The sequence below is a fragment of the Cyclopterus lumpus genome, chromosome 24 (assembly GCF_009769545.1).
Source record: "Cyclopterus lumpus isolate fCycLum1 chromosome 24, fCycLum1.pri, whole genome shotgun sequence".
NCBI lineage: Eukaryota > Metazoa > Chordata > Actinopteri > Perciformes > Cyclopteridae > Cyclopterus > Cyclopterus lumpus.
This window is the reverse complement of record NC_046989.1, coordinates 6,308,406-6,331,312: the sequence shown is the minus strand read 5'-3', so window position 1 is coordinate 6,331,312 and position 22,907 is coordinate 6,308,406. Positions and strand designations below refer to the sequence as shown.

Sequence of the window (22,907 nt, the reverse complement as noted above, 5' to 3'; positions counted from 1 at the left end):
TATTTTTATTAAACAAACAAAAACAACATTAAACTGCACATATAATAAGTGACGCTGACATCATCACTTAAGATATCATTTTTATGTCTGTGTAAATGATTAGCAACATACAATTAATCCCAACTGGTATTCATTTGTTTATTAATTCTTGCCTTATTAGAATAATAACAAGACTGCAAAGTAATTTTAAAAACATAGTGCAAACATGTTTTATTAACACAGTATAAATACAGTATAAATACAGCTACAATATTTAACAAAAAAGAAATAAACAAAATAGATTAAAAGGAAGGTACTTTATATGTCTGTTCTAAGCTTGTTATTCTTATTGCAGGAGCTCCGGCAACTGTATTTCTGAATTATGTACAACTATACATAATCAGTTTATCTTATTACATGTATTTCTGTGTGAAATGGCATTTCACAGTTGTAATGCTTATAATAATCTAATTTGGTTGTGTTGGTCTATGTCCATATGCTTTACATTGCTACAGAGCTTATGAAAAATATATATGTAAGTAACCTGTGTATATGAGAGAAAATGGCCCGAGTGGACATTATGCCCAGGCTTATCCTTTCATGAGCAGCTTTTCACCAGGTGAGAATTTTCAAAGGTCACCGACTTGGTGTGGAAGCGTGGTTGTCACTGGACCACCATTGCTACTGGGGTTGTCTTTTCCTTTCATGAAGAAGGTCAGCAGCTCCCCTTTACCTTTGACAAATATGGGCCCTCTCCGGATGAAGCGGAAGCCATACTCCTTCAGGATGTCGTAGCAGTCCTCCACCACCTGAGGGCAGAGCGGGACATAACATTTAAAGGAGATGGATAAAAGCAGAAATTGGAAGTTGAAAATGAGCATGAAAAAAAAAAGAAAAAAAAAAAGAGTGATAACAGGATTGCATTCAAGCGTGTTATATGTGGGATTTTGTGTCGGTGATACCTGGATGTTTCCCATCACTCCGGTGGACTCCATTCTGCTGGCGACATTGACTGTGTTGCCCCAGATATCATAGTGAGGTTTACGAGCTCCAATCACTCCAGCCAACACTCCCCCTTTATTAAGACCTGGAAGGGATTAACATGTCATCATAAGCACACACACACTTGAACATTTCCTCAGACACACACACACACACACACACACACACACACACACACACACACACACACACACACACACACACACAAACCAATTCGGAGCATGAAGTTGTTGAAGGACTGTTTGTTGAGGTTGTTTAGGGTGACTTTCATCGCCAAGGCAAAGTCTGCCAGGTCGGCGAGGTGCTGCCAGCGCTCGATCAGTGACTGGTCCTCTGGCTGTGGAGCAACCGCCCAACCTTCACCGTTACTATCATCATCACCACATGCAGCACCAGTTCAGATAAAACAGGTATATTTATAACATGTGAGGCGTGTGCACGTGTGTCACACCTTGCGGTTGCTGTACTCGTTTGTGTTGCTCTCCGGGGTGAGTCCTGATGCGGCCATGTAGGTGCTGCCTATCGTCTTGATCTTCGTGATGAAGCGGAACTCATCCCTGTCTAGTAACTGGTGGAAGACAAGCGTATGGGTTAGTAGTTAGGTGTTTAATACCTGGGGGGAGCTGTGTCTCAACGTGTCGACTACAAGCTGTACAAACGCAGACGGGACTCACGCTGTCAAAGTCGGAGATGATCTCATTGAGGATCCTGAGGCACTCGAGGCCTCCGTTGTTGATGCTCTCTTCGGTGTAGAAGTCAGAAAAGTTGGGGATGGAAGCAAACATCACACCTGTTTCATTGTACGACTGGCTGTACAGGTCCTACAAATGACAAATGACGTTAGTTTGCTATATTTATTATTAGTTTTCACCGATTATAAGACCAGAGGAAATATTTGATGTGTAATTTTGAAATACACCACAAGATGGCGCTGATATGCAACACATTGCATTGTGATGGCTTTTGAACAGTATCGTGACCTTCCTCCTCCTCCTTCCTGACATTTCTCACTCTCTCTTTCACATTTCTTTTCTTTTCCCCTCACAGATCATAATGTAACTTGGCGCACGGTCGTATGCACCTCGTCTCTCTTTTTAGAGCCCAGGAAGTGTTTGGCCACGTGCTCCGGCAGCATGTTGGTGACCAGCGCTTCGTTCCAGCGTCTCATCTCAAACACCCGCTCCTTCTGGTCGTGCACACCCATCTTCCACAGGAACAGCTTCCTGGACTGAAGCTCCAACTGCACACACACACACACACACACACACACCACAGAGGCAGGGAAAGTTGTATGGAGAACAAGAAAAAGCCATTATAGAAATGCGATGATTGATTTGCACCGTTACAGGAAGCTGTAGGATGTAGGAGACACGCTGTGGGTCAACACAGTGTGATCCAGTGTAGGAGGATAGAAGATGGTGACTCACATGGCGGGCAAAGAGGTAGAAACCAATCATCATGACAATGATCATCACGGTCATGAGGTACTTGGATGGCACTATGGATGTTCTAGAAACAAGCAGGATAATGTATTACAACTGTATTTTATAAATAAAACAACTAAATATAGCCTAATCGTTGTTTACTGGCTTGTTTATTCAAGCATTTTAAATAAAATCACAAATAAAAAAACACATTCTGCTTTAGCCCATTTCTCACCTGTAGGAGGCAAACTGTATGTAGTCATACAGGTCATATATGTCCCGCCAGCTGTAGATATTGACAGCTCCATTTGCCGTGACGACCAGCACCATGAGGCCCAGTTTGATCAGGTGGCTGACCTGCACCAACATGGCGGTGGCGATGAGCGACATCACAGCCATGAAGCTGTAGTGCTTCGGATTCTCCGCGCAGCCTCGGTCTCCGAGGGACTCCAACACGGGGCCGGAAGTGCTGTTGAAGACTCGAAGGGACGGTGGGACACAGCTCAGCTGCGATATCAGGGATGAAGGGCAAGAGTCATGTTCACTTAACACCTGTTTCACAGTGTCAATAGCTAGGACAATGTGTTTTAGTGTACACGGTTGTTTCCCTTTTACATTAAATAAACAGTTTGAACGATCAAGTCACAATAAACCTGTTACAATGGCAACAAGTGGGGCTACATTTTTTTTTTTTTTTTATCACAAACATTTTTGTCCCACTGTGCCCGTCACCTCCACATGGCAGCCGTGACAGAGAAATTAATGTTCACTTTAGCGTCCTCTATTCTTGTCAGACCGCGAAGGCAGCGGTGTGTGTACCAGGCTGCTCCCTGTGGGACCTAACAAATGAGCCAGCAGGCAGCGAGACAGACAGCTAATGGACCCCACTGGGAACATGTAGTCAGATACATGAAAGACGGTGATGGTTTGATGAGGACAAAGGGGAGACACACACACACACTAGGGTTGGGTGATATGACGATATATATAGTTTTTTGCGATATGAAAATGTATTTTTGTGTTATAAAACGTGTGAGTAAAGCACCGGTCACACACACACACACATACACACACACATGCTCACAACGTATGAGTTATAACATTCCGTACCATGTCAGCGATCACAGCCATCGTTAGAACAAAGATGGCCGCCATGGCCCATGTGTTTCTGGCCCACCGCGTGCGATCAATCCACACCGAGAAAGACACCATCCTCTTGGAGAACATCTGTGACCAAAAGACATGTTTTACTTCATGACTACGTATACTTTATGAGAGTCCATCAGTCTCGTGTCACAAATACAATTTTACAAATCTGTTTATGCCTTTAAGCTGCATTTAGATTTTAACAATGTTGTTCTTGAGCCAAAACAAGACAAAGAAATGAACAAATTAAATTTGTATGAATTCTGTTTCCCCATCTTTCCTCACCCTGGGAAAGATGGCAGCCAGGGAGCAGACGGTGAGGATGAGCAGCAACACCTCTCCTATTGCGAGCGTCACATAGTTCACAGCCAACCTGGAACCAGAACACACATCTTCAGTCCACTTTCAACTTCACTATTTCTATTGGTTCATGAATTCAGAGATGTCAAAGGAGCATTTAAATGTGTGTGTGTGTATTATTATATGTAATGTGTATGTAAATGTGTGACACAGTAATATCCCTGAACTCACAGTGGGTCTATGAACACCTCCATCGCCGTAATGAAGAAGAGCACTATGATGCAGCAGCAGAAGGCAGCTCCGCTTCGCTTCTCCTTCTCTGAGGAGTAGTGCTCCTCCAACTTCGCGTCCACGAAACGCAACGACAGAAGGTTGATCTGGTGATCCTTCATGCTGCGAGCAACGTGGAGAGAAGTTATCCCTTTAGAACTATGTACAAAGCTAGAACTTTGTCGTCATCGTTCTCTGCATTTGCGATCTTTTTTTGGTCTGATTTTCTTACATTTGCTGGGTTTCTCTTTCCAGCAGCTCCTGCTGCAACCGTCTGTTGATCACTTGCTCCTCGACCATCTTATTCCGCTGATGTTGTCAACATGGAGAGAGAGATTGGATCGGTAAGATTATCAAGGCTCTTAATTTTCCATTTTATTAATATACTGATGAAAAGACCTGCATTTATAGTTGACATTTAAATAAAGACATTTATTATAATGTACCTCCTGTTTAGACTCAGTGGGCGTGGATTGGGGGGAGGCTGCGCTCCCATTGGTGGCTGTAGTGTTGATTAACTGGTTTGAATTTCTGTTGGACAACATGCCTGGTTTCTGAGGGCAGAGAAGGAACACATCTGTTAATGTGATTAAAATAACTAGAATGAACACTTCCTGGTTCAATGCCTACGCAAACTAGTCAAGTTGCAGTTTACATCCTTGTCTGTCCAACACAATTGTCATAATTAGCATAATGAATTATTGAGTTGTGGCCAACAACTTGAATCAAGTTCTAAGCAGTTCATCATGCAAGTTTGTGCCAAATTTGAAGCAATTTCCCTAAATTTTTCTATAAAAACAGAACAAAATATTATATTTAATGTAGTGTTGTGTACTTTTGATTTAAGCGACGTCTAGGTTAGTGAGTTAAAAAACCGAATGATCCAAAAGAAACAATGCTTTTGATAAATAAAACCCTAATTGTCCCTTACCGATAGCACTTTAGTAGCACTTAAATGGCACTTACGGATAGTACTTTGTAGTTTGACTTTATTGAAGAAATTGTACTTGCTTGATTCTTGTTGTTCTGAGTTTGGACTCACGGTTTAATGCACTTATTGTAAGTCGCTTTGGATAAAAGCGTCAGCTAAATGACATGTAATGTAATGTAATGTAATGTAAAATTTCCTTGAAAGATACATTACATTTCCTCTGAGCCCGTTCGCCTCCTGGTTCGGCACCAGAACTAAGTAAGTGTCGATGCCTTTCTCCTGCAGGTACTCGCACCGCCCTCCTCCGTCCCCCAGCTCCAGTTCAAATTCCCCGCACAGACTGTCCTTGGTGGTCTGGGAAATATGCACCCTCCTGTGTACGACACAAACCTCTTGAAATAAAAGTGCACGAGAGAATTTGATCGCTCCCCCCTCCCCGGCAGTGAAATAAGGCCGTTCTCTCTCTCTCACCCAGGAATCCCCCCAGATTCCATCTTATTGGCCACAGTGACATCCGTGGACCAAACGTCAAACTGCCACCTCTTCTGCCCGAGCACTCCTCCCAGCACGGTGCCCGAGTGGACGCCCACGCGCATGTCCACTTCAGTTTTAGTCTTCTCTCGCACGTACCTGCAGCAAGAGGGAAGGCGGAGCAACTCCGTGGTTTCTTCATTCGTTCATGTCTCCTTTTTTTCTCTCTTCTATCTTTACATCGTTGACTGTAGAAATATTCCCAACCATTCTCTTAACTCTTCACTTCTTCCTTTCCTTTACACTTTTTTTTCTTGTATAAACTTTTCTATTTTTTTTTTTAATGATTCCCTTTTGTCTCATACACGAACAATCCAAATAAACTGACCATGATACCACCTCTACGTCGTCACTATCCCTTCCCTTTACTTATTATGTCTTTGTTATATCTCTTTTGTCATATTTATGTTGTGAAAATAAAATCACTACTCACGAGATGGCCTCTACCATCGCGAGGCCCATCATTATGGAGCAGGCGGCGTGGTCATCCCTGAAGTCGGGAAGACCACAGATACAATAGTAACAGTCTCCGAGGATCTTAATCCTCAGTTGGTGATGTTCCTGCAAGAGAGCAAGAAACAAATGAAGTGTCTCAAAATACATCTAGAAAACAGAATTATGAATGTAAAACCATGGGAAACGACATATCCATGATAAAGCTATAAAACATCTATACCCAACACTATATTGTCTTGATCAAATCAAGGACGAGAAACACATGGAGCAGTGATGGACTCAGGCGGTCTCAGAGGAGTGGGGTACAAATATTAAAAGGGCAGCAGCTGCACACACTAGTATGCTAAAAGTGCCGTGGAAGACACTTCATAATCTTTCCTCTATTAGAGGGGCATCCTAGTGGCCACTTCATCCTGTTTTCTCCAATGAAATGGCATCCTAGTGGCCACTTCATCCTGTCTTCTCCACATGAAGGGCATCCTAGTGGCCACTTTGTCCTGTTTTATCCACTGGAATGGCATCCTAGTGGCTACTTCATCCTGTATTCTCCACTGGAATGGCATCCTAATGGCCACTTCATCCTGTTTTCTCCACGGGAATGGCATCCTAGTGGCTACTTCATCCTGTATTCTCCACTGGAATGGCATCCTAATGGCCACTTCATCCTGTTTTCTCCACTGAAATGGCATCCTAGAGGCCACTTCATCCTGTTTTCTCCACTGGAATGGCATCCTAGTGGCCACTTCGTCCTGTTTTCTCCACTGGAATGGCATCCTAGTGGCCACTTTGTCCTGTTTTCTCCACTGGAATGGCATCCTAATGGCCACTTTGTCCTGTTTTCTCCACTGGAATGGCATCTTAGAGGGCACTTTGTGTGTTATCTACAATAGGATCATCCTATTTAACTATGTAACTACAACGGAGACACAGGAAAAACAGTCACTCACGTCAGCCAGTGTATCGAAGCGGGCGAACAGTTCATTGAGCAGCTTTACAAGCTCCTGGGCGCTACAGGTTGAGGACAGCTGGGTGAAGCCCACAATGTCAGCAAACAAGATACTGGAACAGAAGTGAAGAAGAGGTTGCAATGTGACATTTAACAAGCTGCACAAATCTTCCCCTAACAATGAAATAAATCAAACCCCCGCCCGCCACACCAAAAAAAAGAGCATATTTTGTGATCCCGACCTGACGTTTTCATGGCGGTACATGTACATGGTGTTGAACTGCTGCTGCTGGACCTCGTTCTGATCGGCCTGGCTCTTCATGCCCTGCAGCATCTCATCAGCGATGTGTTTGGGCAGTATGGACAGCAAGAGCTCCTCCTTCATGGAGACACAGTTGGAACACGGTGAGTTTTGTCGTGTTCGGTGCTGACAGAAAGAATATATGTGTCCCATGTGTATTATGTGTGTGTGTGTGTGTGTGTGTGTGTGTGTGTGTGTGTGTGTGTGTGTGTGTGTGTGTATGCTTGCATAGCATGACTGAGGCAGTAGAGGAATTCTCAAAAGATCCTGTCAACTGGTTGGCTGGGCCTTCATGTCTTCTACCAAAAAAAGGCAATTTGGGAATTATATATATTCTCTTTTTGTCTCTCTATCCTCATCTACATATCCACCATCATTCCCCATCTTTTCCACCCATGTCTATAAACAACTCTTCACAGGTCTGCTCTCTTTTTTCCACAAATTGTGAAAAAAAAGTGAGAGCAAATAATAGAGCTAAATTAATACAAATAAAGGTTGGAGACAGTATAGGTTACATTATCTTTGTGTTTAATAGATTAAAGTGATCACATTTTTAAATACTGTCACCCTTGTGGCAGGAGATGAAATACATAATAGCGTAACAAGAAATACATCATTGTCAGTATATTCAAAATGTCATTGGAGCCCAAACCTCCCATCCCTGATATTTAAGAGAAACAAATAATACTAGTCTACGTCTACCTCACACACTAGTCAATTAAGACAATTAACACGAAAATTGACCATCAACAATATTTTCATTATAGAAAAGGGTAGCTGTCAAAAGGAGTAAAATAGAAAAAGCTAAACTAAAGGATGAAGGTTACTGAGATGGGAAACTAAGAGCATTAATCAAATACAATAAACATGCTTTCAAAATATCAAATCATATCTTCCCACAATGTTGTCAACAGTTCTGTTGCCACAGAGCTCAAGCTGACCGTATTGTGTCCCTGGCGGTGAAAACAAGTCTCTCTAATCAACTTATTAGCTCCGAGCTGAGCAAAACACACAGTAATTAGGATGCACAGGGAGTTCTACTGCACACGTGTATTCGTGGAGAATGTGTGTGTGTGTGTGTGTGTGTGTGTGTGTGTGTGTTTGCTCCAAATAAGGAAATGTATTATCTCATTAGACAAAGTATGCCTGTGATTGTCTGTGTCTGTGTGTGTGTGTGTGTGTGTGTGTGTGTGTGTCCCACTTACCTGCTCGGTGCTCTGCTCCTCCAGCGTAAGTTTGACCCCGAGTGACTGACGGGCCTCCAGAAAAGCTGTCCTGTACTTCCTGTCCGCCATGTAGTACGACATCACGCCCACCGTGGCTGCGCACAGGTTCAGCATCCAGTTGGCGAGGAGCTGAAGAGCGGGTCAGACGACGTGTGTTCGTATGTTACATTTCATTTTATATAAATGGGGCGTTGTTAGTTTCCTCATACTGTCCGTTTGTAACAACTGCATTTTGTATGACCTTGGCAATTGTCAAGCCACTGAATGTATATAGTGTCAGAATATTAAGGAAACTAATTTGGATTAATTATAGTAAAATTAATGAATATATGATTGATTTTCTCTATACGGCGGCATTACGGTGAGAGCATTTCGTTTTGGGGAACTAAGTAAATCAAAGGGCTGCATTCCTTACTGGCAAAGTTATGAAATAGTTGATGTTCATTCTGTACACATGAAATCTATTGCTTCTGTCCATCCGGGGAGAGGGATCTTCCTCTGTTGCTCTCCTGAAGGTTTCTTCCCTGTGAATGTTTTTTTTCTCTATTTTCTTGGAAGTTTTTCCAGATCCGATGTGAGGTCAAAGGTCAGGGATGTCGTATGTGTACAGATTGTAAAGCCCTCTGAGGCAAATCAGCTTTGTCTTGTGACCAATGCCCTAAAATAAAGTGTGGATACATCCAATCGTATAGGCACACACACACACACACACACACACACACACACACACACACACACACACACACGCACACACACACACACAAACCCATTTCCTGTTGTGACACCTTGGGCCTCTATCATCCTCAGGTGCTCTGCTCCAATGTCACTTTCCTGAGGGCCATATTTACCTGTCTCACCAGCATGGGCCCCTGCAGGTCATCCTCAAACCTCTGAGCCACGGTCACCCCCAGCACCAGGGTGTGTATCCCGCAGGAGATGGCCGTGAGCAGCAGCAGCGGCACCAGATCCAGCGGCAGGGTCAGAAAGCTGCAGAAACTGAAAAAGGCGTGCCAGCCCGCGGCGTCACTGCCATGGGGGAAACGCTCGTGGTTCAGACCCAGGTAACACAGCACGTGCACGGTGATCATCAGCCACAGGACGTACGGCACCGCGCCGCGTAGGACGGGCGACGCGGGCAGCATCCGCCGCCTGCACAGCGCGTAGAGCGCGACGTCCGCGGCCAGCCCCACCGCGGCGACCACCACCATGGCCAGTTTGTCCGGCGTGTACACCACCGCGCACATGACGATGACGAAGCTGTTGAAAAGCGCCGCGAGCGCCGCCAGCACGAGCAGGTTCTCTTGTCTCTGTCGGCGAAAGTAGTTCTGGTAGATTCTCTCCAGTGAGTCCGGTGCGAAGGTGAGGCGCACCGCGCGCGGCAGGCAGCGGCAGCAGCTCGACTGGAGCACCGTGACGTCCCGCGAGCGACCCGCCGCGTGTCCCGGATCACTGGGAATCTGCACCGAGTAGTCCGTTGAGTACTCCGCGGAGGACGGCTCCGGGTCGGTCGCGTGGACCCGGTTCACAGACATGTTCGTTTAATAAAGGCTCATGAAGTAATACTGCCGCGCGTGAGTCCTGAAGTGCGCACAAATGCCAGAATCCATGAAAAAGTTGTGCTGGGTCCCATCTTTGTGCAACTTTTGGAGATAATTACATTGTTAACGAACTTTTATTTTATTTTTGGCAAAAAAAAGAACGACATCCCAGGTTGTTACCAATGACTGTGCTTCACCATCCATAAACAAACACAATGCTTACCTTTTGAAATTATTACCATGTTACAAAATTCTCATCAACTTCCTCAAAAGTACATCAGAGTACAGCTTGCTGCCCCAGGTGCCCCAGTTGGTTCAGAGGAAACACTTCTTCTTTCTCGCTGCTCATGTGTGCTGCTGCCATGACCCACAAAACCCTGAGCCACAGGTGGATATCCATTTGAATGCAACATATCATCTCTTCAGAGAGGGTAATGTGAGTTCATATAGACGGAGGGGCATCTTACTTTCATGTATTAAATCCATGTTTTTCTTGATCGTGGTAAGATCTGCGGAACAGACTCTATCCTAAGATGCTCTTCAAGCTACTGATGTTATTCTTTGCCTCTCTTTCTCTCTCTCTCTCTCTCTCTTCCCCCCCCTCCCTTTTCTAAACAGCAAGTCCTCTGTTACTGTTGCTAAGATGAAACCAAAGTAACTGCCACCTTGCGATCACGTCTTGGGAATAGTGGCAATGCTGGTGCGAAAGAAGTGAGGAGAAGGGATCCTCGCGGCGACTCTTGTCAAACAACTGACCCTTTATCTCATCCTCCAGTGTTTTACAGTAATTAGTACAAAGATATTGGCAAATTGCAAATAAATACACTTGGATAACATTCATCATCCACTTTATTCATCACTGCCGGCCTGCATAATACCATTATGACAATACTGCCAGGTTTGATCCACAAGCAAAAGCGTTTTTTATGAAAAAAAAAAAAAGAATCTGATGCAAATGAGCTCACATTTAAAATATAATTTTTTTAGGCCAGTGTAGACTTGTAATAATGTAAACACCTCTGTCAACCCAACACATGCATGCAGAGCTTTAGTGCTCGCCCTCGTCCTCAGTCAGCCTCTGTCCGCGGAGGTTTCCCTATCATGCCACTAAGAACACTTCCTAAAGCCAACGATATAGCCACCAGAATTCCCACAGTCCCCAGTCTCCCCAGAGCTGCGGTACCCAACGCTGCAGCCCCGAGCGCCCCGGCTCCGATGGGTGCCGCTGCCGCAGTGACCGTCTCCATGCCGATTCCTTTAATTAGCTCCGGCCCCGTGAGGAGGCCCGTTTGTAGAGTCACCTGAGTGTTGAACGGGCTCTTTGGTGCACCCAGAACAAATGACCCTACTGCAACCAGGGCGATCGTCATGAGTTCTGATGTCGTCAGGAGTGTCGCTTTGAGTGCCACGCCGCGCACTGCCAGAATTGCACCAACAACTACCGAACCTAAAGCCACTGAAGTCCAATTTCGAGTCCCGAACGCCTTCTTCGCCGCAACGCTCGCGGCTCCGAGAGACACCCCCGCAGCTGTGGCTGCTCCCAGCGTCCCCCCCAAGCTGCTCCGGGTCCCTAAAGAAGAGCTTGATTGCAGAATGGCTCTAAGGAATACTGATGATATTATAGCAGCCCCCACGCTGACCTTTCCAGCCACCTCTGGCCCCAGCCCGGCCGTGGCCACCGTTCCCAGTCCGGCTCCCAGCAGCCCTGCAGACAGAAAGGCCACCCAGAGGACCGACTGCAGCATCAAGACCACCTCCGCTTCAGACCCCTCTCCTGCTTCACCCGCCCCCAAGCCGACTGCAAATCCCAGAACCCCCACAAAAACGGAGTAGAAGAATATCCTCTCCAAAAGTTGGCACTCGGTTTTAGATTTTGGTCTTTGCGTCGTCCTCTCCGTCAGAGCCTTTCGAAGGGCGCACAGCACAGATATGGTCAAACCCACCACGAAGAGTCCCACCATGACACCCATTCTTCCGTAAACTACACACAGGTAGAGAGTGGTGAAGATGATTAACAGAGCGGTGGTCATGTCGTTAATATTGGAGTATGAGTAGACTACAAGGACCAGAATGCTTTGGGCTGTGAGGCAGACCCATGGGGGAAGGATGCCGGCGAACACTCCGGTCGTGACGGCACCCGCGACAACAGAGGCTCCTGTCGTGGCCTCCACCAACCACGGCAACCTCACCCCAGCCTGGGTCAACAGCTTCATCGTCATGGCAGCGAGGAGGAAACCACTACCGAGAGAAGTGAGCACCGAGGTGAACGCCAGGCACGCCGCCACCACCCCGACGCCCGTGGAACCGACTCGTCCCGCAGCCAGAGTGGCGGCATTCAGCAGGATGCCATCTGTCGTCAGCGAGGGCTCGACTGCAAACAACGCGGCTTCTCCAAAAGCAAAACCTGCTGCTGCACTTTGGAGGATGATCTTCACTGCACCAAAAACACCTGGGATGCAATACGACATAACAATAAGATATATATATTAGAACTTTATAACAATCGCAATGTTAGATACATTTTCATATTCATAATATTGTGTGCCTGAATTTAGTACTACTCAGTCCGTGAAAACGGATATATAATGTCCACTGACGGGATCTTTCTAAAGTTAGAGAAAAGAACCCCGTCGTCGGTACGCATATTTAACAGAAATTGTGCATTAAAAACTGTGGCATGGAGTTTGAAAGATGTGTTTCCTCAGACACGGGGTAACGAAGGATGGTACAGAGTTGCATTAAGGTACATCTAGGATGCAGAGTTGTTTGGGCTTGATCTCGCTCCATTTTGTCTTTTGTTTTATTCTTTACAATTTTCATTTTGATGATTTTATTTCTTTATGCCTGCCCCTTTAAAGCACGATAATCTTGGTAAGTGCTACAGAAAGAATCATTATTATTATCGAGCATACTGAACACACAAAGTTCCATTTCAGGTGTAAACCTTGTACTTTTGAAGTCCACAAAACACATGATCAGATTATACAATAAGTGTTGTTATGTCTTGTTATAGATAAAACTTCCCAACCACGTATAAATACCCAAAATGGGGCTGAATCTCCACCGGACACATTAAACTGCTGCTTTTATATTAAAACATCTGCATTAGGAGTACTCTTACTTTTAATATATTTAAGTACCTGGGTACTTGTATTTGCAATGGAGTACACTTGTATTGTGGTATTGCATTGCTACTTTGAGTAAACTAAAGGATCTGAATACTTCTTCTTCCACCTCTTATATGCAGATGTCTGCTCCTCTTATTGCTATAAACGGCTACTGTCACTTTAAGAGGAAAGTGAAACCACTTCAATGGATCCACTGAAACTTCAAACCAGGAAATCTGTCTGAACTGTGAAAAGACAACACACATTTCCACAGACCATTTCACTAACCACACACCTGTGTCAATGCTTCTGATTCTTTGCAACAACTACAACAACAACAACAACAAATATATAAAAAGTTATCCATGTTTCTGTTGTAAACTTTATGAGGCATCACAACAGCAACTCTGTGGCATGGCTGCAGCTTTTAGACCCTGTTCAGATATCAAAAGCTGTGTGGACATCTCTAGTGTGCACTGTGTTGCTGTTGAGTGCTCTTACCCAGACTGGTTTCTGCCATGTCTCCTCGGAGATACCTTTGCACGGGCAACACGCTTTCTTCTTCTGTTGCTTTTGTACGGCAGCTTCTTCCACGAGTTGCATTGTCGCCACCTGCAGTCTCTCAGTGCAACGTACTGACACGCGGTTGCTTCATTTTCTTGCCACGAAGCAACTGGACCCGTTTCACTAAAAAAGTATCAGTCTAGACTGATACTTTTGATACCCATGGAATTAAATGGCCCAAAAAAATGATTAATGATTGATTAACTCTTTCCACCTCATATTTGCATGTTTTTACAGGTCAATTATGACTCATTCACAACCACTATATAAACCAGTGAACATATTGTAATGCATGTTTCAAGGTTTTCTTTTTTTTATTATACAATATCAGGTGATAATATGAAAATGGTTTAACTGATTGTAATGGTTGACATAACCTCCTGCTGAACTCTGCTGTGTTGGAGCTCCTCTCAGATCAAATGGAAAACAAAAAAATAACAGTAAAATGCGACTTACATAACAATCACTGGAGCGATTTTACTGCAGAACCAATACTTTTTTCTTTTTTTTTTTTACACTTATTGTTATTTTCATGCTGATCTGAAACAATTTTAAGAATACAGTGAAGATTTTGGCCAACATTTAAATAAAGTTGGACTGTGAAACAGAGACATGCGTTCTATTGCTTCACTGTTTACTATCAGTTAAGGATGGCATTTTAGTTGTCAAGATGTTTAATGGACCAGGTTTTGTCAAAAGTTACCTGTTTAAAAAAGTCTAATTACGTAAATAGTACATGCTTTCACAAAGGTGTTATCTGCACAAGATTTTAAAATGACAAAACACCCTCCTTAAAAATAAAGCACTTTATTTCTAGACAATGACATTGAAATATAAATTGGCTACAAATAAAGCAAAAAGTAGCTGTGCTCTGCTCTCCAGCTGGCAGGCTGTCAGCTGTTCAGAGCGGGTGGTGACATGGAGCAAGTCTGTTTTTATACCAACAATGGCTGGAGTAAAGACGGGACAGTGAGTCTGCGGCACTGTTCTCTTGATCGGGAATCTTTCATCGTAAACCTCAAACCCCTTTTTTACCCCCCGTGAGTTCTCTTCATTCATCCTGGCCGGTGTTTACATTCTCACCGCAGGCCAACATGCAGGACTGTACAGACCGGGGTGTTGTTGTCAGGACTGCTACCAACAGTCTGGTTGAGCATACAGAGGCGGTGACGTCATCCATCGGGCTCCTGTGAAGACAGCTGTGGACCATCATGCACCAGGGGTGAGTTATATAACAACGACAAACCCTGCGGTTCACTGCAAAACTTTATGGTTGCAAAAGGAACAGGCCTTAAAAATACAGGTTTAGCAAGGCGGTGAGAAACGGTACTCAGAGAAACTGCAACACCAGCTCTCAGCAAGTGTCTCTGCTTCAGTCTGGAGGGGCCTCGGACTGCCCAAAGCCCCCCCACTCCATAAACGACTTCTGCACAAGTTTTCGCTTTGAAAGTCACGATCCGATCTCCATGTCCCCATCCGCCGGCTCCAGACCACCAGTTCCCCCCCTCGCCTACAGAACCGACAGGTCTGTAGACGACGAAGTCAACATGGCCCTCCACATCCTCCTCCAGCATCTGGACTCCTCTGGAACCTATACGCCAGGATCCTGTTTGTAGACTTCAACTCTGCCTTCAATACCATCAACCTGTCTGTGCTGCACAACAAGCTCTCCCAGCTGCACGTGTCCGACTCCACCTGCAAGTGGATCACAGACTTCCTGTCTGACAGGATGCAGCATGTGACGCTGTGGAAACATGTCTCAGTTTCTCGGAGGCGGACCTTCAGCACCGGTTCTCCCTAAGGCTGCGTTCTCTCCCCTCTGCTATACTCCCTGTACACCAACAGCTGCACTTCCAGTCACAAAGTCCGTCAAGCTCCTGAAGTTCGCGGATGACACCACCTTCATTGGACTCATCTCTGCTGGGGATAAGACCACCAAATGGGAGACCGACCTTCATGGTCAAAACAACCTGGATCTCAACGCTCTAAACAGTGGAGATGGTTGTGGATTTCTGCAATAACCAAGCCCCCCCCCCCACCCTCAAAAGGCAGCTCAGCTCCATCACTAAGGCTCCGCAGAGGATGTTCTTCCTGAGGAAGCTGAAGAAGTTCAACCTGCCAAAGACCATGACGGTGCACTTCTACACTGCCATCACACACTTACATCCCCAGGACAATTTCTTACCTCTAACCAAAATCCCATTACAACAAATACATTATTTATTTTCCAATTTGGCAGCCGCATCCTTTGAGACGACTTTTTGGATTATAGGACTCATTCCTGCCGCACACTTTTGCAAAGACACTAGTTGTCTGCATGCTATAGTTGTTTAAAACCCCTTTATAAATGGTGTCTTATCAAATAATTTATTTTTTGAAGACCATAACAAACGCAAATGTTGCTCTCTGTCACTCATCGTTACTGTAATGTGAAGTTATTCACAAATAAAAGAAAGTAGGGAAAGGACTGAGGGTCAGAGGTGAGGTAATAAAGAGGAATGGGACGCGGCCCGGGTCGTACGATACCTCTCCAACTTCCTGCTCCGCAGTCAGCTGACTGAGCGGTGTCACGTGACGGTCGTTGCCTTTACAGTCGAAGCTGCTCACTTACATTTCTTTACACTCGACCGGAGAGGTTGTCCATCACGGGGTTTGTCTAAAGGTCAGAGTGGAGTTAAACGGAAGCCACTGAAGAATAAAAAGAAGTAGTCTCGAGACTGGAGGAAGGAGAAGAAGGAGAAGAAGAAGGAGTTAGGAGCACAGATTCGGAGTTGTGGAGCGCATCCTCTTCCGTCTCCCTTCCTGTGAATAAGAGCAGGTCACTGGATTTCAGTAAGTAACGTACTATTGTACCATTATAACTATTATACTTTTCACGATGTTAAAGTGTGCCATATGAGTGTGAATCCGCAAACACTGTATTTGTATCGTCTGCACTAATAATGTATTTAGTAAATACATTATATTATGTATTTAGTAAATACATTATTGGGTACTGCTTATTATTAGATTATACTTTATTCATCCCCAGGGGGAAAATGTCTTTATTATACATTAAAGCCCCAGTTATCAACATTGCAATCCTTCTGCCATGTTGTAAGAACCTGTTGTCCTTTTGCAATGAGCAATGGGTTCTGGTTCAGTCAGCTGTTTACGAGTCAGAAGTCAGACACTATCCTACCCAGTCAGGTGACACTCAGGAGGTGTGTGTGTGTGTGTTTTGAGATGCCCCGTCATTTGTTACACGGGAGATATGTTGAGGGTATGTTCATGATTCAAAATCAGCTTTTAAAGAAAACAAAACGACACACCACACGATAACCAAACAAGCGGCGGGCGTCTCTCTCTTTTACAGGAATGCATTTGGCGGTGCTGCTGTTGGTGTCCGCGCTCTCCGGGGCCACCTTGGCCCTCGACAACGGAGAGATGAGGGTCCCTCCGATGGGCTGGTTGGCATGGGAACGCTTCCGCTGTGACATTGACTGCGCACACGACCCCAAGAACTGCATCAGGCAAGTCCACCCAACGTGAATACAACGGACTGGAGCTTTTACTTTCAACGCAGGTGTAGTTCAATACAGGTGTCTCATCTTAGGGTGGATTCTGCCGTTTAGAGATATTAAAAGTTAAGATTAGGAATGACTAGTAAGTTCAGTTATAACGTGAAGCTGCTTCTCCTCATTGCCCCCCCCCCCCCTAACTTATTCAAATGGTGAAACTGCACCAGCCAAACAAGCCACTTTAAACTGGCCTTCCTGTTCAGCATCTCGCCATTCCAAATCAGGTTTGTATACTTTGAGAAATAATTTTTGTGAAAGACTTCAAAAACTCATTTGCCAAAATGTCTTTTTGCCATTTAACTTAAGAACCTCTTCTTTTCACCATTACAATAAGAAGCACTCTTAAACTTATCACCTCATTCAACACATACCCTCATGACATTGTTTAAATCAAACTGTTCATGCCGTTATGATCAATATTTTTTGTATTCCATGAACAATGTACAAAATGACAATGTGACCCACCTTTTAGCGACTTTCACCTTTAATTATTTGCTAATCACACGTTCTGGCTCTCTTCCACCATGTCTGTCTTCCCTCCAGTGAGGATCTGTTCATCGACATGGCAGACCGACTGTCGGAGGACGGCTGGAGGGAACTCGGCTACGTCTATGTGAACATAGACGACTGCTGGTCCTCCATGAAGAGAGATGAGAAGGGGCGGCTGCAGGCCGACCCGAAACGGTAACGGAGCAGTGTGAACCTACGCACACACACACACACACACACACACACACACACACACACACACACACGCCCACAGAGTAGAAAGGATAATCGGTATCATCTAAACCTGCGAGTCAATAAAACAGTTAAACAAGGTTGTTACAATGTGACAGTCATATGACTCGCAAAAACATTCGTAGTCAGTAGTTTCACTTATGTGTGGTGTATGCTATTACATGCAGCATCAGCATATGATGAAGACCGCTGCATTTTTTAAAGGGAAAAGAGGAAGCCATCATCCTAAACAAAGCACTGCAGGCTTTTCGGATTCAGAGCTTCACTATTTGAGTGACATCATTCCGTATCATACTGTTCATCAAGACTGTGCCCTGATTTCATGAACTGTCCGCCTCTCCATCAGGTTCCCAGGAGGCATCCACAAGCTGGCACGCTATATGCATGACAGGGGTCTCAAGCTGGGCCTCTACGGGGACCTGGGCACACACACCTGTGGGGGGTACCCCGGCACCACACTGGACAAGATCGAGTTAGACGCTCAGACTTTGGCCGACTGGGAGGTGGATATGTTTAAATTCGACGGCTGTTACTCTAACGCCACAGAGCAAGCGAAGGGTGAGAAAAGAAGGAAGTGACTCAGACATTGTGGTTATTGAGATGTTGCTGACTTGATTTTTGCTCCTCTCTTGGGCAGGTTACCCTCTCATGTCAAAGGCCTTAAATGCTACGGGACGTCCCATTGGCTACTCCTGCAGTTGGCCAGCCTACCAGGGGGGCCTGCCACCTAAGGTATAAACAGAGTGTCTTAAAGTTGATATCATCCACCTGAAGCTTCAGGCCTGACACAGAACACATTTTTCCTAGTGGAAGTAGCCTCCGTCGAGAGGACTATTGTTCTAAATACTTTAAATCCAGTTGATACTTGTGAAACTGAGTTATGTTTTCAGGTGAACTACACTCAGTTGGGGGAGATCTGCAACCTGTGGCGTAACTATGGCGACATCCAGGACTCCTGGGACAGTGTCCTGAACATTATTGACTGGTTCTTTGAGAACCAGGAGGTCCTGGCACCTGCAGCTGGACCTGGAAAGTGGAACGACCCGGATATGGTCTGTTCAACTGACACGATATTCAATTATTTAATGTTTTACTATTTACTATATGGTCCGTCAATGAGGTTAGGCAAGTTTTTTTTTAAAACGGTAAAAAAAAAAGTACAGGAAAAACGTGAAAAAAATGTACAACAGGTATATTTTCTATATGGTTCTTCCTTGATTGTGTGACTCTGATCTCCACAGCTGATTGCTGGCGACTTCGGCCTCAGCATGGACCAGTCCCGGGCTCAGATGGCTCTGTGGGCGATTATGGCTGCTCCACTTTTCATGTCCAATGACCTGCGCACGATCAGCAGCGGGGCCCGCAGCATCCTGCAGAACAAAATGGCCATCAGCATCAACCAGGACGCCATGGGCATCCAGGGAAGGCGCATTGTAAAGGTGACACACTTTTTTTCCACGGGTTTTTGCAGCTTCTTGAAAGATGGAAAAAACGTTTCTATCCTCTCTCACATAATACATATCTTCCCGTTGTGTCATTGTTCACATTTTCTCATCCACTTCTTTCTGCCAGGAGAAGAATGGCATTGACGTGTCCTGGCGTCCGCTGTCAAACAATGCAAGTGCGTTGGTATTCTTCAGTCGTCGTAACGACATGCCCTACCGCTACCAGACGACCCTCGGCAAACTCAACTACACCGCTGGCAGCTACAAGGTACTGTGTGTCTTTAAACCTTTAATCCTGTCTACTTAATCAACATCTCCATCCTCCCTCGTCTGCTGTAGCCACTCATCCAGCCCTTGCTATCTCAAAAAAGGTTACACTTGAAGTAACTCTGAATGTATTACATCCACAGGGTGTGCATCAGAAATGGGGTTCCACAGGGTCTTATTCTTGGCCCCCTACATTTAAATTACAGAGAAATAACAATATTCTTCGCCCTTCAATGTACATTTTGATGCAGATAATACAATTTCATATGCCCCAGGTTCCACCTCTGACTCCACTTCAGCCTTTAATGCTTTAGAATTATTCTTGCAATGCATAGACTTGTTTTAAATGCAGTTACGACCAAGTACATGTTATTCTCCACTTCCACCTCCACTACTGCCATTACATCTATAAATGCCACATCTATAAATGCCAAATCATTAATTTAGCAGTTTATCCCAGCACATAAAGCTTTATCACTACTCATCATGTATCTCTGTATCACAAGGTTGCATGGACTTCCTCACTGAAAATAATCAATAATCATCTCATCTCATCATCTATAAAGCTCCTCTGTCGTAACTTCAAACGTGGTCTCCCTCCCTCAGATCTATGACGTCTTCACTGAGAAGACCACAACGCTGAAAGACACCACTGGCTTCGTGGTGTCAGTGAACCCCACCGGCGTGGTCATGTGGCACGTGTCTGCGCCCGCCAAAAGGAACCTTCGCCAGTTCTATAAAGGCGGCCGACTCCAGGGATTTGCATTTGGCAATGATGACGAAAACGTTGTTCCTCATGCCTTCCTCTGATCGCTCACTGACGTTGTCACATGATATGGATTGTGTCTTCTTTTTTTTAAAAGGCACGATCTATATTGCAAGTATAAAGTCACTTAAAGCTCAAGGGGGGCAGCCATTTTGCGTCTGCATATATCACTAATTTCCTCAAATTCTATACGTGAAAATATCCAAAACATAAAACACCTCTATTAAAGTGGGAAACATTTTGCACACAATTTACGTGTTTCTGTGCTTCACAGGTTATGAGAGCTGATCATAATGTGTATCTCTGAGCTGAAAAACTGATCGTAGATCAGCACTAAGACTCAGAAGCCTCCGCTGCTCTGCTCTTATTGAAACATTTGAAGTAAGCAGCTTTAAGGACAATAAAGGCTTATACAATGCTAGTTTTTCTGAATGTTTAATAAAAGGAAATCGGTTTCAGCCTTTGAAGATCTGTTTGTTGTATTGCTCAGGATAATAAAAGCTCTGAACGTGTGTTTAAGAAATGAAGATTTTTATAAAAAATGATTCTGTGAATAATGCATTTTTGTCTTTACTGAAATAAATGATTTGGCAAAAGTTTGTTCTTTTCCCCATCATGTTTGTAATCATGTAGTTGCGCCGGTGCTCATCTTGACGGGGACTTACCTCATCCGACTAAAAATGCTGCTCCGGAATAACTTGTGTTCTTCAGGACTTATAAATAAATACATGTACACACACAGAAACACTTTGCTGCCGAAGGACTTTTAGGACTTTCCCATTAAGTTATTCACTTTGAGCTCTCCCTTCGTCCCTAACGTCTCAACTTATGTCCCTGAATGTACAGTTATCAGAACTGAGCAATAAACTAAAACTACTTTTTGTGTTTGTTTCACTGTTCTATGGTTGCCAATTACGGCTTCATCTTTTATGGTTTAGTGTCCGAGACTCGTGTGCACTGTAACATCCCATCCATCCATTTTCAATACCGCTTACTACCGAATATATTGCAGACTTATGGAGATGAACATGAAAACAGCTTTCATCCTCAGCCTTCAATAGTCGTAATGCAATTTGAGGAGTGGTCGATTACGTCTTTATCTGGCAACTCATAACTCATAGATTCTTTTGCATAATGGAGCCAACACAAACACAGGCCCACGTCCATATTCAGCCAGCAGAGGTCAGCGCTGCTCTTCAGGCCGCATAGCTGTGGCCACATGGGCCTTCCAATCCGATCCACTGCCAAAAAATGCACCTGCTGAGGAGCACAAGGACAGTCAGCCGATTCAGCTCAGTCTTTTATCTCTCTGTTATGATGTTCTGTCCTCTGGCATCACCCTCTCCCATTTGGAATTGAACAACAATGTATAAACTCTTTTAAACTCTCTCCTTTATCCACCATCTATTAGTTCTTCCCTGTATTCTGTCTACCTCCTCATCTTCATCCCTCCCTATCCCTCCTCCTCCTCCTCCTTGTCTCCTTTTGCTAAATCCTGTGCATAAAGTATCACCTTTGACCTTGGCCTTAAAGCCCCGTGTTTACACAAAGTCTCAAGATAAACGAGTGGTCATATGAGTGTGTGTGTGCATGGGCATGTATGCTACTGCGTGTGCGTATGTATGACATGAGTAAACTTGCTTTGCGTGACACACACACACACACACACACATATTCCTTCTAGGTCATTTCAGGCAAGATCAGCTGTGTGTATGTCTGTGTGTGTGTGTGTGTGTGTGTGGGAAAGATTATCTTTGCCTTCCTGTCTTTCCCTTTCATTCGTCTCAGATATCCGTTGGCTGGCCGAGCACCACACATCGCTCACTGTCAAGGTCCCCGCCGTTTGGGAACATGACGTGGGAGAGGAGCGAGGGAGTTTTGATAGAGAAAAAGAGAGAACTGTGCATGAAGGATTTGAGCAAAGGAGGAAGAAGGGGGGGCTGCCTGAAGTCTATTAGAAGGCACAAATGAGCAAAGGAAGGGAGTAGTGTGAGAGATGAGAGAGAGTAAAGGGGGGGGGGGGGGGGGGGGGGGGGGGGGGGGGGGGGGGGGGGGGGGGGGGGGGGGGGGGGGGGGTGGGGATGGGGAACGAAAGCGTTCCTGCCAGCGCTCACGTAGGCCCACAGCTGCAGAGAGGCACACAAGTCACCACTCCAGTCTTTGTACCCAACACCAGCACCCTGATTCAAATCAGGGGTTGATCCCCCCTTCTTCTGGGCCAACACACACACGTCGTTGTTGTCACGCTGCTAGTCACGCTCTCTGCCTCACGCCTCTAAAATCCAACTCGGAGGAGGGGGCAGAGGGGGGGGGGGGATATGATACACCCAGGGCTTTGCATATAGGTCAGAATATGAGCACGCTCATAGTCTCAAAGGAGGCCGCACACACTCAAAACCTCTAAAGG

At 45.0% G+C, this 22,907-nt stretch overlaps 2 protein-coding genes across 3 annotated transcripts; one reads left to right on the top strand and one right to left on the bottom strand.

Moving 5' to 3' along the window:
- Window positions 1-181: 181 nt before the first annotated feature.
- On the bottom strand, window positions 182-13,726 carry LOC117727465 (adenylate cyclase type 3-like). 2 transcript variants are annotated; one of them, XM_034527796.1, is made up of 22 exons: window positions 13,659-13,726; window positions 10,518-12,499; window positions 9,361-10,427; window positions 8,492-8,641; window positions 7,228-7,364; window positions 6,987-7,098; window positions 6,017-6,144; window positions 5,524-5,682; window positions 5,266-5,425; window positions 4,568-4,675; window positions 4,354-4,430; window positions 4,083-4,244; window positions 3,837-3,924; window positions 3,516-3,632; window positions 2,641-2,912; window positions 2,409-2,490; window positions 2,063-2,221; window positions 1,656-1,802; window positions 1,433-1,549; window positions 1,192-1,318; window positions 942-1,066; window positions 609-788 (listed from the first exon to the last, which is right to left on the bottom strand). In XM_034527796.1, the coding sequence occupies exons 3-22, from the start codon at window positions 10,042-10,044 to the stop codon at window positions 609-611; spliced, it is 3,291 nt and encodes a 1,096-aa protein (XP_034383687.1). In that variant the 5' UTR covers window positions 10,045-10,427; window positions 10,518-12,499; window positions 13,659-13,726. The 2 variants fall into 2 exon arrangements, with proteins under 2 accessions (XP_034383688.1, XP_034383687.1); XM_034527797.1 differs by having other exon boundaries at window positions 182-788; window positions 9,361-12,499.
- A 2,546-nt stretch (window positions 13,727-16,272) lies between these two features.
- On the top strand, window positions 16,273-21,099 carry naga (N-acetylgalactosaminidase, alpha). Its single transcript, XM_034527528.1, has 9 exons — window positions 16,273-16,553; window positions 17,077-17,233; window positions 17,825-17,965; window positions 18,369-18,580; window positions 18,660-18,754; window positions 18,913-19,074; window positions 19,264-19,461; window positions 19,595-19,735; window positions 20,341-21,099. The coding sequence occupies exons 2-9, from the start codon at window positions 17,079-17,081 to the stop codon at window positions 20,542-20,544; spliced, it is 1,308 nt and encodes a 435-aa protein (XP_034383419.1). The 5' UTR covers window positions 16,273-16,553; window positions 17,077-17,078; the 3' UTR covers window positions 20,545-21,099.
- Window positions 21,100-22,907: the final 1,808 nt, after the last annotated feature.

Excerpts from the sequence above, each read along its gene's own strand:
- LOC117727465 (XM_034527797.1), bottom strand. The coding sequence starts at position 10,044 with ATGTCTGTGAACCGGGTCCACGCGACCGACCCGGAGCCGTCCTCCGCG. Across the intron at positions 5,426-5,523 it reads GAATCTGGGGGGATTCCTGG|GAGGGTGCATATTTCCCAGA; the intron begins GTGAGAGAGAGA and ends TGTCGTACACAG. Across the intron at positions 4,245-4,353 it reads GAAAGAGAAACCCAGCAAAT|CATGAAGGATCACCAGATCA; the intron begins GTAAGAAAATCA and ends CGTTGCTCGCAG.
- naga (XM_034527528.1), top strand. The coding sequence starts at position 17,079 with ATGCATTTGGCGGTGCTGCTGTTGGTGTCCGCGCTCTCCGGGGCCACC. Across the intron at positions 17,234-17,824 it reads GACCCCAAGAACTGCATCAG|TGAGGATCTGTTCATCGACA; the intron begins GCAAGTCCACCC and ends TCTTCCCTCCAG. Across the intron at positions 19,736-20,340 it reads ACACCGCTGGCAGCTACAAG|ATCTATGACGTCTTCACTGA; the intron begins GTACTGTGTGTC and ends TCCCTCCCTCAG.